The 15,801-nt window shown below is 39.3% G+C and overlaps 1 protein-coding gene across 5 annotated transcripts in view; it reads left to right on the top strand.

The window, feature by feature from the left end:
- Kcnip4 (potassium voltage-gated channel interacting protein 4) overlaps positions 1 to 15,801 on the top strand; it is a 1,106,582-nt gene that overhangs the window by 1,088,938 nt on the left and 1,843 nt on the right. For all 5 annotated transcript variants that reach the window (XM_036200428.1, XM_036200432.1, XM_036200431.1 and 2 more), the window contains 3 exons: positions 11,096 to 11,203; positions 12,988 to 13,092; positions 13,702 to 13,764. In XM_036200428.1, coding sequence (XP_036056321.1) covers positions 11,096 to 11,203; positions 12,988 to 13,092; positions 13,702 to 13,764 — 276 coding nt within the window. The remainder of the gene's footprint in view (positions 1 to 11,095; positions 11,204 to 12,987; positions 13,093 to 13,701; positions 13,765 to 15,801) is intronic.

A 15,801-nucleotide genomic window follows, 5' to 3' on the forward strand; every position in this document is an offset into this window, starting at 1 on the left:
ACATACCATGTTTGTCCTTCTGAGTCTGGGTTACCTCACTCAGGATGGTTTTTTCTAGATCCATCCATTTGCCTGCAAACCTCATGATGTCATTGTTTTTCTCTGCTGAGTAGTACTCTATTGTGTATATGTACCATATTTTCTTTATCCATTTTTCAGTTGAAGGGCATCTAGGTTGTTTCTAGGTTCTGGCTATTACAAACAATGCTGATATGAACATAGCTGAGCAAATGCCCTTGTGGTATGATTGAGCATTCCTTGTGTATATGCCCAAGAGTGCCGCAGCTGGGTCTTGGGGGAGATGGATTCCCTATTTTCTAAGGAAGCGCCATATTGATTTCCATAGTGGCTGTACAAGCTTGCATTCCCACCAGCAGTGGAGGAGAGTTCCCCTTGCTCCACATCCTCTCCAGCATAAGCTGTCTTCTGTGTTTTTGATCTTAGCCACTCTGGTGTAAGGTGGTATCTCAGGGTCGTTTTGATTTGCATTTCCTGGATAATTAGGGATGATGAGCAATTCCTTAAATGTCTTTCAGCCATTTGAACTTCCTCTGTGGAGAATTCTCTGTTTAGTTCTATAGCCCATTTCTTAATTGGACTGTTGGGCATTTTGATGTCTAATTTCTTGAGTTCTTTATATATTCTGGATATCAGCCCTCTGTCAGATGTGGTGTTGGTGAAGACCTTTTCCCATTCTGTAGGCTGTCGCTTTGTCTTGTTGACTGTGTCCTTTGCTCTACAAAAGCTTCTTAGTTTCAACAGGTCCCATTGATTGAATTGTTTCTCTCAGTGTCTGTGCTACTGGTGTCATATTTAGAAAGTGATCTCCTGTGCCAATGCATTCAAGACTACTTCCTACTTTCTCTTCTATCAGGTTCAGAATAACTGGATTTATGTTGAGGTCTTTGATCCACTTGGAATTAAGTTTTGTGCACGGTGACAGATATGGGTCTATTTGCAGCCTTCTACACATTGACATCCAGTTATGCCAGCACCATTTGTTGAAGATGCTTTCTTTTTTCCATTGTACATTTTTGGCTTCTTTGTCAAAAATTATATGGAACCTAGATTCTTGATGAACCAGAGACTCCTTTGCTTTACTTCATGGTGTATAAGTTATAAATTATCTCTTATATTGCAATCACTGGTAAACTTTTAGTATTTTTTGATTAAGGTAATAGATGGTGATAATATGTAGATAGGTAGCTAGATGGTAGATAGTCAGAGGATATATAGGAGATAGATGATGATGGATAGATAAATAAATTAATAGATCATAGGTAAGAGATAGATAGATGATAGATATGTTGGTAGATGATAGGTTGATAGATAGATAGATAGATAGATAGATAGATAGATAGATAGATAGATAGATACGTTAGTTTACTTCAAGCTTTGGCAATAGCATTCCCCAAAATAAATTTATAGCACTAACTTTCAGCATTTCTCCCACCTTCCCAATATGTATTCTTTAGTTCATAATTTTTAAATGAATCAAACAGAAAAATGAAAGATTTGTGCACTTCACTCTGTATTAGAGACAAGAACCACGATGTATGAAAGGCTGACTTGTTCAGTCATTTGGATAAGTGAGAGGGAATCAGAAGTGAATCTTATTCATCTGGAACACAGCCTCTAAAACCTGGGGTCTTAATGAGCAGCCAGCAAACTTTCCTGTAAAGTAGCAAATATTTTTTTATTTTGCAAATCAGGCAGCTCATTGCAGTCCATTCTACCGAACACTATCTCTACCAGTTATCTCACATTGCTGAGAATTTCCCAGATTGCTCATGTTATTGAAGCTGAGTTGAAATGTTCTTTCTGTCAGAATAATTCTGAAACACATACAATTGCTACTACAGGTAACTGTTGAGTTAGAGCTTGAAGGAAATGCTATTTGTAGACAACTCAGTTCCCATGGAAAATTATATGAGCGGCACCCCCTGGAGGTAGGCGGTGGAGGCATTACCCCAAACTTATAGCTCTGTTATTCAGTGTTGACAAGAAATATTTTCATACAAATATCAGTTAAGTTTATGGAAAAACTTTCTGGATGTGCCATTTTGCTAAATGGCATAGCTATTTTCTTTGAAATGTCAGGAGGGAGTTATTTTAGGCAATGTTTTTTATTGCTATAGAATTCCATTTTTATCGAATGTATTAATCTTTCTGTTTCATTCACATACACACACACACACTCACACACACAATTTATTCTTGGTACAGAATTCTATTATTGTTGTTTTCTGATCACTCCAGGGGCCTCTGCTCTCACCGAAGGCATCCCTAGATATTGGTCAACTACATTCATTCATTTAACAAATACTTTTCAAGCGCACTATGTGCCAAACACCCTTTAGCATGCTAGAGGCAGAAGTGAAAAAATAAGGCAAAATTGCTTGCTGTGGTGTAAGTTGTGCCCCCCAAGTTTATGATTAATTTCTGTAGACCCCCACCTCTTTTCAGTGTGAGGCTTCCTCACCTGGGCCCTGTGCAAACATTCTGTGGATTCCCCAGGACTGGGGTCCTGCTTCGTGTTGTTTAGCTTTTCTTGTCATCCCGTCATTTCAGCCTCTTCCTTTACTAACATCAGAGGTCCAGCATCTCATGGCCTGGATGCTCTCCCTCCTCTTCCTGTTGCCTCCAAGTACATGTCCTGTGACTTCCTGATGGAAACGGCCTTCATAGTCACTGAAATTTTGGAAACAAAAGAGCATAACAGGACAAGAGAAAAATACATACAATAAACATCTGTAATTGTTCCCATGGTCTGGTGACCAATCTCTTCTTTTTAACTCATTTTATAATATCTGTTTAATATTAGCTATGTTTTGCACTTACATACAAATGCAGATGGCACAGAAATCCCATGCGACATGCAGTTTTCTCTGTTACATCATAGTTTAATCCAGTATGCTTGCTCAAGTTCATGAATTAATATGGACACATTATTATTAACTAAATTCCATGCTATATTCAGATTTCTTCAGGCTTTACTGGATGTCCTTTGTCTGATCCATTACCTCATTTAAGATGGCATTTCGTTTAGCACTGCCCACATTTCATTTAGACATCATGTCGCCTTAGACTCTTGTTAATACTGGCAGTTTTTTAGGCTTGCCTTGTTTGTAACCAGCTTGATAGTTTTAAGGAAGTATTGCTCAGGTATTTGGTAGAACGTCCTTCAGTTGAGATTTGTATGATGGTTCATGATTAAACTTGGTTTATTGGTTTGGGAACTGAAGAGTGCAGCAGAAGAGGGCTATTTCATCACATAGAATGAGTTCAGACTGCCAAAATGATTTATGACGGTTGATACTGACCTTGTCTGACTGCCTAAAATGGCATTTGTCAAATTTCCTAGTACAGTGTCTCCCCATTTGCAAAATAATGTCTTTAGAAAGAAGTCATTGTGTATCAACCCCATGTAAGGGCAGCACAGGAGGTAACTTCATCATTTGGAATTCTGTGTGGACAATTTGTCCTTCGGGCTCCAGGAAGTAATCAATAAATGCAACATGTACTTCTATCACTATGGGCTCATGGGAATTAATTTATACCTTGCATTTAAAGCTGCTGTGACCCTACTTAAACTGTTTCTCATCCTGTTCTATTATAGTCAAGAAGAAATGTTGTGCTTGGCTGTGTTGTTCCTTTGACATACCTCCATTTGAAGCTGTTGAGACGAAAATGTGTGTCTAAGGAGTATAGAAAGTTATGTCACACGAAAAATTCTCAGTGCCAGTAAGGTCAAGGGTGGTGGTTCTAATCTTTTCAGTCTCCATGATTTGAAATCAGTATGTGTGGATCTCAGCCTGAAGTTGTGACCCTGGGTGTAGAACTGTTATTTGAGAGTCCCTTTTAGCTCCTCCTGTCTTTCAGTGGCATTTACATCAGGACATCTATACACAAACCGAGTCTACTGACTTTTTAGAAGTCCATTTTCTAATTTACTTATTTGTTCATGTAAAGAATTATGAATTCTTGCCAGTATGTGGTAGCACACACCTTTAATCTTAGCACTTGGGAGGCAGAGGCAGGTGGATCTCTATGAATTGGAGGCCAGCCTGGTCTACAGAGTGAGTTCCAAGCCAGTTAGAGCTACACAGAGAAACTCTGTCTTAAAAAAAAAAAAAAAAAAAAAAAAACAAACAAATGAGCAAAACTATGAATTCCTGACACCTATAAATGTTCTGTAATGTCACTTGTAAGAAACTGAAGTGGAATAGAGCCTCTCCTTCACATCACCCCACCATTTTCTCCTACAGAGCCAGCAACGATTGTGAAGCAGATATTTGTAGCTTGATATTCTACATGACCAGAGGCCTCAGCTTCAGTCCAAGCTAAAAGGGAAGCCTGGAATTTGAATCAGATGTCTGGTTCAGCTTCCAACACTGTTGTTTCAAGCTCTGTGCTATGATTATGATTCTGTCACATCCCTGAGCACCCATCCATAAAGTAAATACAACAGGACAGTATGCATTCCTCAGGCGACATGAGCAGCTGGTACTATCCAACACAGAGAGCTGCTGAACCAGACAGCCCTCACATTAGCAGTCTCTAGTCATTATTACATTGAATTTCTGTGTCTTAGGGCCCCTTCCTTACCCACCAGTTCTTCTTCCTTATGAAAATAAGACAGAACTGTGAGAAACAGAGAAAAACGTTCGCTGCAGGATCATTTCTAAAAAGGAAACATTTTAATTATTTACATATTCAACATAGGAAGTACTGAGAGGAGTTGTTTTTATATCCAACTTACAAACTTCAAATTGAAGCCATGGAGGTGCTGAGATTAGAGTTCAGTGACCATAACCTTTTAGAAAAATGGTGAGGGGAAAATGGAAGGAGAATATCATCATGATAACTTCAAGTTCTGGTCCATGGTTGCATAAAATTACATTTCCATGAATATGTGTTTGTATCTCTCTGTGTGTTGGTGGGATTGCTATTTAAAACATGATTCTTGGGTGCTGAAGAGATGATTCAGCAGTTAAGAATACTGGTTGCTCTTCAGAGGCCCAGGGATTCAGTTCTCAACACCCAAATGGAGGCTCAAAACCGTCTTTAACTCCAGTTCCAGGGGATCCAATTCCCACTTCTGGCCTCCAAAGGCACTGAATGCAAGTGTTGTCCAGATATACATGCTGACAAAACACCATATCATAGAATAAAAAAGAAATCTTTTTAAAAATGTCTTTAAAATGTGATTCTTACTGTGATTCAAAACATTCAGAAGGTATGTGACTACATTATTATGTCAAAACAGAAAATTACTCCTTTTTGGTAAATATGATACATTTTTTATGACTCAACCATACAATTACTTCAATGATGTCCTAAAGGATTTTCAGTGATGCGGCAAAATACTTGCAATAAATTAAACATACCAAATAATATGTGATGTGGTTAGTAAATATTTAAATGCAACAATGAGATATTGTGCACCATTTTATAGATCATATTTAACATATGTATATGGTATAAAATACATGCAATATCTATAATGTACTTAAGATAATACTATGGATTTTATTATAAATATATGCTCACATAGATGTGAGAAAATATAGAGTGAAAATATTTAATATTAGTAGATGTTAGACTTATGTGTGCTTATAGTATTTTCCAGTACAGTTTTTATATAATTATGTATTATATTTTCTATTGTATCTATTGTACACATTTATGAATACTATTTAACATTTATCAGACCCTTAAAGGTCACCAGCAAGGTTAAAGCGAAGAACTTCTAATTTAGTTTAGTGTAGCTATAATCATGCTCCAAGGCACTAATTCCTTTAAAAAAAGATACTACTTCACTTGGAAGGCCCACACAGGCAGATACAGCCTGCAAGGCCCAAGCCGGCCGGCCAACTCTGCTGCCATCCAGTCTCAGACCCAGCGCTCTGAGTAGGTCCAATCCAACATCAACTCCATCGGCAAGCTGTGTGAAGGAGCTAGTCCTGCAGAACCAGACATCATTACTGTATCGGGTCACCCCCAGCCTGAACCCTCTGTGGCTGGAGCTCACCCTGTTTGCACTGCTGGGAGACTGAAAGCAGGAGCAGTGGTGCTGTCTGCATGCTACAAGCACAAAGGCCAGGATATGTGGCAGCCTGGAGCTCTCACAGAACCTGCCCCTTGATGCCCTGCCTAGCTGCAAGATCACTCTAACTCTAGACACCAGTAGGATAGCTGAGATGAATCTCAGTGATTGTCCAGAATTTACAGTGCTTCATTGAACCAGACTAATGACTGCTTGCAATGAATATTTTCACCTAAATCTATTTGGGCAAAAAATATACTGTACAACACAATGCAATTTCCAGGGTCATTTCATCAAAAGAATATGTTATAGAGAGGTGGAAAAGATGAAGAACAGAGTGGTACATTGTGGAGGCCCATAAAGGTTTCCTAGTGAGATCTGAGTTGGCTTCACCCAGCAGGGCTGCATTAGAGGATTGCTTGACCATGTGTGTGGTTACCAGGTGATTGGAAAGGGTCTGCACTTGGATGAGCTAGAGGGAGGTCTTTTGCTCCACCTCTTGGCATTCTTATAAATAGCCCTTTAGAAAAGACGGGAGAGACTGATGGATAAGGATCCAGGCCCCCCTAAGGCTATCACATGTTTCTCTCTGTTTCTTTCCCCACTATCCTTCTATCTCTTATCCCTCATGCCTCAAAAGCACCCTGTGGTAAAACGTGAGAGCTTGTCTCCCAGCTGGCCTCCCACAGTGCGTGCTCTGTGGAGAGACATGGAACTAGAGATGGCCGTGACAGGAGTGAGAGAAGGACAAGGTCAATGGTGGGTTTGCAGGGGTGGTGTGCAGTAGCCTGGAGCCTGTACACATGCAGCCCATTAACATGCTGCCCAGCAGCATGAACACCCTGGCTCTGAGCAATGACATGATATCCAATATGAAGAATGGTTTATTTTCTGGATTAGACCTCCTCAAAAAACCTCCTCAGTCTGTCCTGCCCCAGATGTCATGTTGGTATCCATGGTCCATGCTGCTGCCACAGGCCATGTTAAAGTGTGAAGTTCATGTGGATGTCCATCCATGATCTGGGCTGCTCCTGGAGGCCATGTCAATGTTGGAAGCCCATGCTACCAGCAGAGGCCACGTGGACACCCTTAGTCTGTGCTATCCCCAGAGGAAATGCTAGTGTTTGTGATCCAAGTTGCTGCAGAATGTCATGTTTGGGTCAGTGGTCCTATTGCAGTTGGAGGTCATATTGATGTGCATGACCACTGTTGTAGAGGTGCAGGTGTGTGACCTGTATAGATTCCTAGTCATGTTAATGTTTGTAGTCTGTGCTGCTGTCAAGGTCCATGTTGGGTTCCATGGCCCTATGCTGCCACTGGGGGCCATATTGATGTTCATGGTCCATGCTGCCATTGAGGCCATGTTGGGGTCGGTGTTGATGTTGGTGGCCAGTAATACCACTGAAGACCAGGTGAATGTCCATGATCTGTGCTGCAGCCAAGGGCCATGACTGTGCCTGTAGTCCATGCAGCAGCTGAGGGTTGTATTGCTATCCATGGTCTGAGCTGCCACCAGAGACCCTGTTGAGATCCATGGTCAGAGGCCATAGTCTGTGGTCTGTTTTCCTGATGTCTGTCACCTGAGTTACCACTGAAGGCAACGTGAATGTCCACAGTTTATGTTGTTGCCTGAAGCAATGTTGTTATCCATTGGCTGGACTGCAGCTGGGTACCTTATTAGTTTCAGTGGCCCATGCCCCAAAGGCCATGTTGATGTCTGTGGCCTGCGCTGCCACTGAGGGCCATGATGGTGCTCCGTGGTCTGTGCTGTGGCATAGGACCATGTTGATGTCTGTGGTTTGTACTGCCACCAGACAGCATGTTGAGGTCTGTGGCACATGCTGACACTGGAGGCTATGTGGATGTTCATGGTCTGTGCTGTGGCCAGAAACCATGTGGAAGTCTATGATCCATGCTCCCACTGACTATGAAGGGCAAGGAAGCTACATTTGCAGTAGTATTGATGACTACAGAGTCACAGTTAAGAAAGAGATATAGGCTTCTGTGACAACCCTTACCCCCATCCCCAACCCACAAAAAGCAACATGCTAAACAGGAAGCCATCCAAGAGAATTCTTAAAAATTGTGATAAGGATGCTGAAGTGTAACTCTTCACAACTGATGGCTTCTGGCAGAGGTGCGGGTGGAGAAGGACTCAGTTTTCTTTAAGGGCTGGACACTGGGACTTTGAACAGGCTCCAGTGAGTATATGGGCAACACAAATCAGGTGGTTTTTTTTTTTCTTCTTCTTCTTCTTTTTGTGGGGGAAGACACAGGGTGGGATGGCAGACCTGGGAGGACTGGCAAGTGAGAGTGATCAAGGTGCATTATGTGAAATTCCCAAATATGTTGGAAAAAAAAACAAGGCATTACTGTGTTTCAGTCAGAATAAGTAAGCTATCTCTTCTATAACATAAAGTCATACTATAATCTTGTTAAACATATGCATATATGTGTACATAAATATATAGATATGCAGATATGATTTTTACACATATTGGTATTTTTAGTCCCAAGCAAATGTAACTTTAGTTCCTAAGATTTCATCTTTCAAATATTTTAATTAAGAGTACAAGTACTATGGAAATTTGACCTACTTAAAAGGTCATGTTAGAGAAAATCAATACTTTATAAAGTTCCTATAAAACTATGCAAGGAAAACAAGTCACAGCATAGACAAATACATTAATTTCTGTGCAGAATCTGTCACCTTTGTAACCTTTAGTGAGTCATTTAATGTTTCCCATCTGGACTTTGCTGCAGCTACCCCCAAATGGGTCATTCTCAGCCAGGGTGGTATTTGACTGATAGATGTTAAGAATGACTGACTAATCCTCTGGGAATAGTGACCAGCCCTGAAACACTGTGTAAAGGGGTGTCAGATGAAAGAAAGGCCACTACTGAGCAAGACCAGGTAATTACCATGTCAGACCTTGCTGTCTTCCAGAGAAGGATCTACAACAGTCATACTTTTGCTTATGAATGAGTTAATCAAGCATATAATAAGCCAAATATAATACAGTGAGAGAGGAGTGGGGAGAGAGAATCAAAATCAAATTGGGCTCTAAAAACCTTCAGCAGAAATCAACTGAAGCCTCCTTAAGTCAGGTAACTGAAGGTCCTGATAGGGAATCCTGGGTAGAACAGTGCCCCCTTGGGCAAGGCATCCAAGTATAAGGACAAGTAATACCAGGAAATTAGTATCATCAAATGGAGAACTTTAGACATCCAGCAGAAACTGACTAGGGAAACTGAGGTCATCAGCAGCAGTTTCTATTCTTTCTCCCTCAGACATTTTTACAACACAAGATAAAGAGCAGTAATCATGTTGGAAGTGGTTTAGCCCTAGCTAGTTTAATAAAGTTAGTTTTACTCCTGAGCTATTTTGTTCTCCTCCCTCTCTGTCACAGAGTCAGGCATGAATCTTTCTCCAGCCAAAGGACCTTGGATCATAGCCACTATTTAGTGTAAGTCTGTTCAAGATGCTTAGAACTTAGAGGAAGGTATGCATGAAAGGAGTACTTTCCCTAATAGCATTAGAAATCATAGAATAACTGGGGACAACAGTGTGATCTTTATTGGCTCACAGGAATGAAAAGGCCAGACATGGCTCTGGCTGCACACTAAGCCTGGCCCAGTTTGTTAGCAAGATGCTATCAGCAGCCCTTGGACTTGGTGATTGACTGTTCCTGTCATTCAGGAAAAAACACTTCTATCCTTGTTAGCATTTCTTACAAGAGTCCAAGAACCTCAGAATCATTCTTAGACCTGGACTAGGTTCAGTGGTATTTCAGCCACAAATCTGATGCATTTGGCCGGAGGTGACAGGCCATGTTCTATCACTAGAGCCAGGGATAGTCTTGGACTTCTCTATTGCTGCATGGACCACTAAGTAGAAACAAAGCCAAATGAAATATCCCTTTTACTAAGAAGACAAGCAACAAGAGTCCTCATTTTGTTAAAGAGCTCTCTTTCAGTATTTTATTTTGGATAAACCGCGGGAAAAATTAAGTGCAGAACAGCATATTAAGCTATCACTTATATAAAGATAAGGGGAGTGCATATAAATAAATATATCATACAAAGGGACAAAATTTTGTTGAAATAGAAATAGCTAATTTCATTTTGGGAAGGGAAAGACTTTCCACCAGACATCTTACATAAATTTTAATTTGTGAACTATATGTATGCTAACTGCCCCAAAGGCCCCACCAAAGAAAGAAAGATACTATATAAAAACAGGGACAGGAAAAGAGCAATAAAATGATGGGATGCAGAAAAGGAGAGAGAATGCAAGTTCACCCAAAGGGCAACTTTTGCATTTCCCTCACTTTTTCATTTCTATCAAGAGATTATCACCCTTGAGTTTATCACATTGTAATACTAACATTACTTTACATAACAACAAATACATGTGAATTTTCCCTGGTTAACCAGGTTCCCTTCCACTGTGATCAAATCCATTGAAACATTAGCTGAGGGTTCCACAGAGTACAGCTTCACGGCCAATGCCCTCTCCAGGGACTAGTAAAGGTATCTTAACTCTATCAATCATCATAAAATCTTTATGAGGGAGATATTGTCCTCATTTTTATAGATAGGAAATTAGAGATAAAGGGATTCTAGTTTGCATCCAGGCACTGTGGCGCCAGTTTTTTCTACAACTGCCCACATGTAAATTATAGCTCAACTTGTACATAAAGAGCACAGATTATCTGCTTCTTATGGATAACCTGCATTTCTTATTCATGAATATTAATTTTTCTTTTAAAAATTGTGTGCACGCGTGCACACACACATACTCTGCTATCTAGGTACTCATGCAAAAGGTACAATTTCTAGTATCATGGTTAATTTAACTCAGTTTCTAATTAGATGAAGAGTAGGGCATAGTTCATACTTACCAAGAGCCTTGAGGAACTGAAAACTAAAAGCACATCAGTAATTTTGGAAACATGTTCAAAATCCAGAGGGTTGTTAATTTTGCTACCATCACTTAAGAAGGAATTTTATCAAATTCTAAATTCTATTCTTATTGCTTTTTAGGATTTCATCAAAGGTCTTTCCATTTTGCTTCGAGGGACAGTGCAAGAAAAACTCAACTGGGCATTCAATTTGTATGACATAAACAAAGACGGCTACATCACAAAGGAAGTAAGACATGGCACACTGATTTAGCTATCCTCCCAGACAGTTTTGATTAACTTCAAAATATTAAACAATTTCAATGATTACTTTAAAAATCACATTTTAGCAAATCAAAAATATTTCGTGTGATATTGGTAGAACTGACTACATTCTAATAAAAAATGCAACAGAAAGGACTCGTTTGTAGTAAATCTCCAAAGAAAACATGAAACATATTATTATATCCCCATTTTCCTGTTGATAATATGGGGAAAGTGTGGCTCCTCGGGAATGGCAGAGGCCTTCTCATGTCAGGTGAACAATAGTTTGGGGAGCAAGGTTCCCAAAAAATCAACAGCCACCAAAGCTATAGCATCCAATGGCTGCCAGGTATTTCTCTTTGTTAGGGGTGGATCAGGACAAAGGTCCATTCAACAGAAACAATTGGAGGTAAGCAGACAATGAAAGACATTCACAAATTAAAATGCTGGTTTATTGATTTAAAACAGCAGGAGAGAAGGCAAGAAATAAGGGAAGAGGGAAGGTAGCCACCCTTAGTGTAGGATGATCATAAGATTGAAAGAGCATTCTGCTGGAAGCCTGGGCAGAATTAATGGTCATAAGGCCTGTGTTTCTCTCTGCATTAATATCTTCCCCAGAGTGAAGGTTTGAACAAATGGTCCCATTTGAGAAAAAGTACTCAGGACCAGTGACATGAACGTGCTTTATGGGATACACAGACTCAGTGTGCCAGGACACCACTGCTGTATTAATTATTGGTTGTCTCTTGGACTGAGGATACATGGTGTTAGGTTCGGTGTCATCAAGGAGTGCTAAATTTAAGACTTCATGAATAGATGCACTTCTTGTGTATTTGGTATAGCATTTGGTATATTCATTGTCTAGGTATCTCAAGATCACTGAGGAACCTAGAGAACATTAATAATCTTAGTACTTCCCATTTGAACTATTTTTTTTTTGTTTTCTTCAATACTGAAAACTGAATACAGTGCTAATGTTCTGTCCCTTTTTGTGTTTAATACAGCTCATCAGTTCTGCCTACAACTTACTTATGCCTTATACTTACCTATGTTAGAAACATCTTGAAAGTTCCACTCATTTTTACAAACTGCTTTATCATGTAATCCATACTCTCAAAAATAAATACAAAGAGAACTGCATCCTCTGCTTAATCTAGGATGGGTTTTATGTCAAATAGTAAATGTGAATATTTAAGTAATTAGAAATTTTTTTCCTTTTATAAAATTAAAATGACATGGCAAAAAATAGTTTTTACTTTAAAAGCTAAGGAAATGTTAAGGTGCTTCGTAGTTAAAATATTTGAATTCATATTCTTGTATGTCTTCTTCAGTTAAAGCCAAAATAAGAAATAGAGCGATTTAAAAAACTCCAAGAACTTTTACTAATTAGTTGTAATTCATAGTTAGTTTAATTCTAAATGTAAAATATTTCTAAGAGGTAGAAATAAATAAAAGTGTACTAGTTCAGTAAAACAAAGTCTATACATGTTTTGAGGATTAAAGCATTAAATCAGACTATTCCTTTCCCAATCAAGTGAGATACATGGGAATCTACTTCATTTCAAAACTGAAATCTCAGTCGATTGCTACCTTTAGTTTCTACTGCTATGGGTGCTGTTTGTTGGCTTCTGACAAACCAAAAGGCACCTTGTAAAGGGCTTAAGAAACAAACAAGCAAATGGAACACTATGAGCAGAGTCTCCTAATGCATCTGAGATGGGCTTCTTCACACTTGGTGTGCGGCCTCACATGAATGCCTCTCCATTTCAGGAAATGCTGGATATAATGAAAGCAATATATGACATGATGGGGAAATGCACATATCCTGTCCTCAAGGAAGATGCTCCCCGACAGCATGTGGAGACATTTTTCCAGGTGGGAATGAAAGATAGGAGGGAGAGAGGGAGGGAGGGAGGGAGGGAGGGAGGGAGGGAGGGAGGGAGGGAGGAAAGGACGGCCGTTATGAATAGATTTATTATACTTGCAAAGCACCTTGATCGAAAAAATGGCAAGGAGAATGTTTAATAACAGGGAAAGAACAACAGCACACATACTATCTTAATTTCATACTTTGGGCTTTTGAATTTATTATTAAAGACAATTACAATTCCAGAAGAGTTATTATATCCTGACTAAGCTATTCTTTTATTTTATGTGTTGTAATGCAGTTCCATTAATAGTAACACATTCTTGATACTACTCTCCCAATTTATAGATGAAAAAGAAAAAAAAAGACTCTACATTCCCATGAACTGTAGGAATCCTGTCATATTTAGAAAACAGTTTAGGTGACTCATGCTTCAGATTATATACAACCTAGGATGATTTGGCCCCACCATTGCAGGATATCACTAGTTCCTCCTAGCATGGGATTGTCCCACATAACGTATGATGTGCCACATTCTTGTCTGTTTCAATCTATTGAAAGGGGAGGTGATCAAAAGGCAATCCAATACAACGCTTTGTTCTTTTCTTTCTCAACAGAAGATGGACAAAAATAAGGATGGTGTTGTTACCATAGATGAGTTCATTGAAAGTTGCCAAAAAGTAAGTAAGGAAAAGAACTATCCCTTTTGTTAGCATCAGCTACAGTGAGCACAGCCAATATGAACTGAGCAAAATAGAAATCCAGTGCATAAGCTGAGCATGATAAGGAGACAAACTTTTCACCTGAAAACAAGCAGATTTATGTTCACATCCAATGTGTTAGCATGCCTATCCTGAGGAAAAAATTATATGTGCACTCCCATTTGTTTCTGGAAACCTTCAGAGGTTACTTATTACTGACAAACTAAAACATAGATGCTGGGTGGGTGGTGGTTGTGGTGGTGTACATTATTTAATCCCAGCACTCTCTAAGAGTTCAAGGCCAGCCAGCCAGTCTTGTCTACAGAGTGAGTTCCAGCACAGCCAAGGCTACACAGAGAAACCCTGTCTAGAAAAAAATAAATAAATAAAAAAATAAAAAACAAAGATTTAAATTACTATTTCTGAAGCTGGAGAGATGGTTTGGTGTTAAGAATACTTGCTGCTCCTCTTAGAGTGCCAGAATTCTGTTCCCAGCACCCAAGTGAGGAAGTTCACAATGGCCTGTAACTCCAACTCCATGGGATCTGACACCCTCCTCTGGACTCTGCAGGCACCTACACACTTGTGTTCACATACCCACACACAGATATATACACATATATACATAATGAAAAAATTAAAATTTCACTCTTTCCAAGACATAGTTCATTTAAAACGCTATGTTTATTTGTTGTGTCATCATAGAATTAGAAATCTAGCTTGGAAACAAACTATGGAAGCTCACATTGGTCTTTTTATTTTTTTAATTTTAAATTTGTCTGTGTATATATGTTGTAAGGAAGGAACATGCCATGGCACACATTTGGAGGTTAGAGAACAACTTGTAAGAGTGGGTTCTTTCCTTTCCCAGTGTGAGGTTCAGGGATCCAATTTGGGTCCTCTGCAAAGTATCATTGATTTAATATACATGGACAAAAAGTAGCATTTTGGCTGAACCCAATTATTGTCCCCACTAATAAAAATAAAGTGGAAAAATTCTTAGGAGAAATCTAGTAGTTATGTGCTGCCTGGAAATCTAGACTTAGCTCACCTAGAGCGATTCAACTCCATGCATGAGTAGAACTATAATTATAAATAAACATGGACACATGTTTGCTGGGTTTTTTTTTCCCTCTTTTTATTTCAACTTTCCTGATGCCAGATTGCTTCTCAACTCAACTTTTAAAGTCACCATCTCTGAAAGATTTAAAGTGGTGACATTGACCCACTTAGTGGTGACATAACTTAATTGGGGCAGTGGCACCACCAGTGCTCCAGCTGTGACTCACCACCAATCCACTTGGCTCACTGGCAGTGTTCACCAACAGGGTAGACGTGCCCTTCAACAGCCCAGTCTGTCAGTGTAGCTCATTTCTAAGGAACAGGCTAAACTGAACCCAGCCATGTGGTTTCTCTTAACCAATCATTTCTCTGGAATTCAGAATAGATTCAGTTTTAGACTCCCACAGGCCATACAGATTTAGCAACCACTGACAGCTAGAGGCAAAATGGCTATAAGCATATTTATTATTCTCTGTCCTAGAATATGGATATTTGTAGACTTTTGTGCTTTGGCTTACAATCTACCTAAAATGCCAAAGTTCTCATCTGTTCCATTTGGATATCTCTGGAAGCTCATCATTTGGGTTCTCTAATGGAAGAAATCAGATACAATGGATATTATATATATATATATATATATATATATATATATATATATATATATGGAGAGAAAGGGGGTTGCTAGATTGGCTTATAGTATGCAATCTCAGTAGTTTATGAATGACTGTCTTACAATGGAGAGCCTGAGAATCTGTAGTTCTTCAGTCCACTAGGCTGCATGACTACACAGTCTCAATCTGGTGCTGGAGCACAAAAGACTACTGGGGAGCTGCTGACCTTCAGTCTATGTGGAAATTTTAAAGAAGGTGATTCTAATATTAGCAAAGGAATACTATAACAAGAGCATAGATCAACTACCCAGCAAGAAAAAAAGCAAACAGGCAAGAAGCAAAG

Source organism: Onychomys torridus, chromosome 10 (genome assembly GCF_903995425.1).
Source record: "Onychomys torridus chromosome 10, mOncTor1.1, whole genome shotgun sequence".
Classification (NCBI taxonomy): Eukaryota; Metazoa; Chordata; class Mammalia; order Rodentia; family Cricetidae; genus Onychomys; species Onychomys torridus.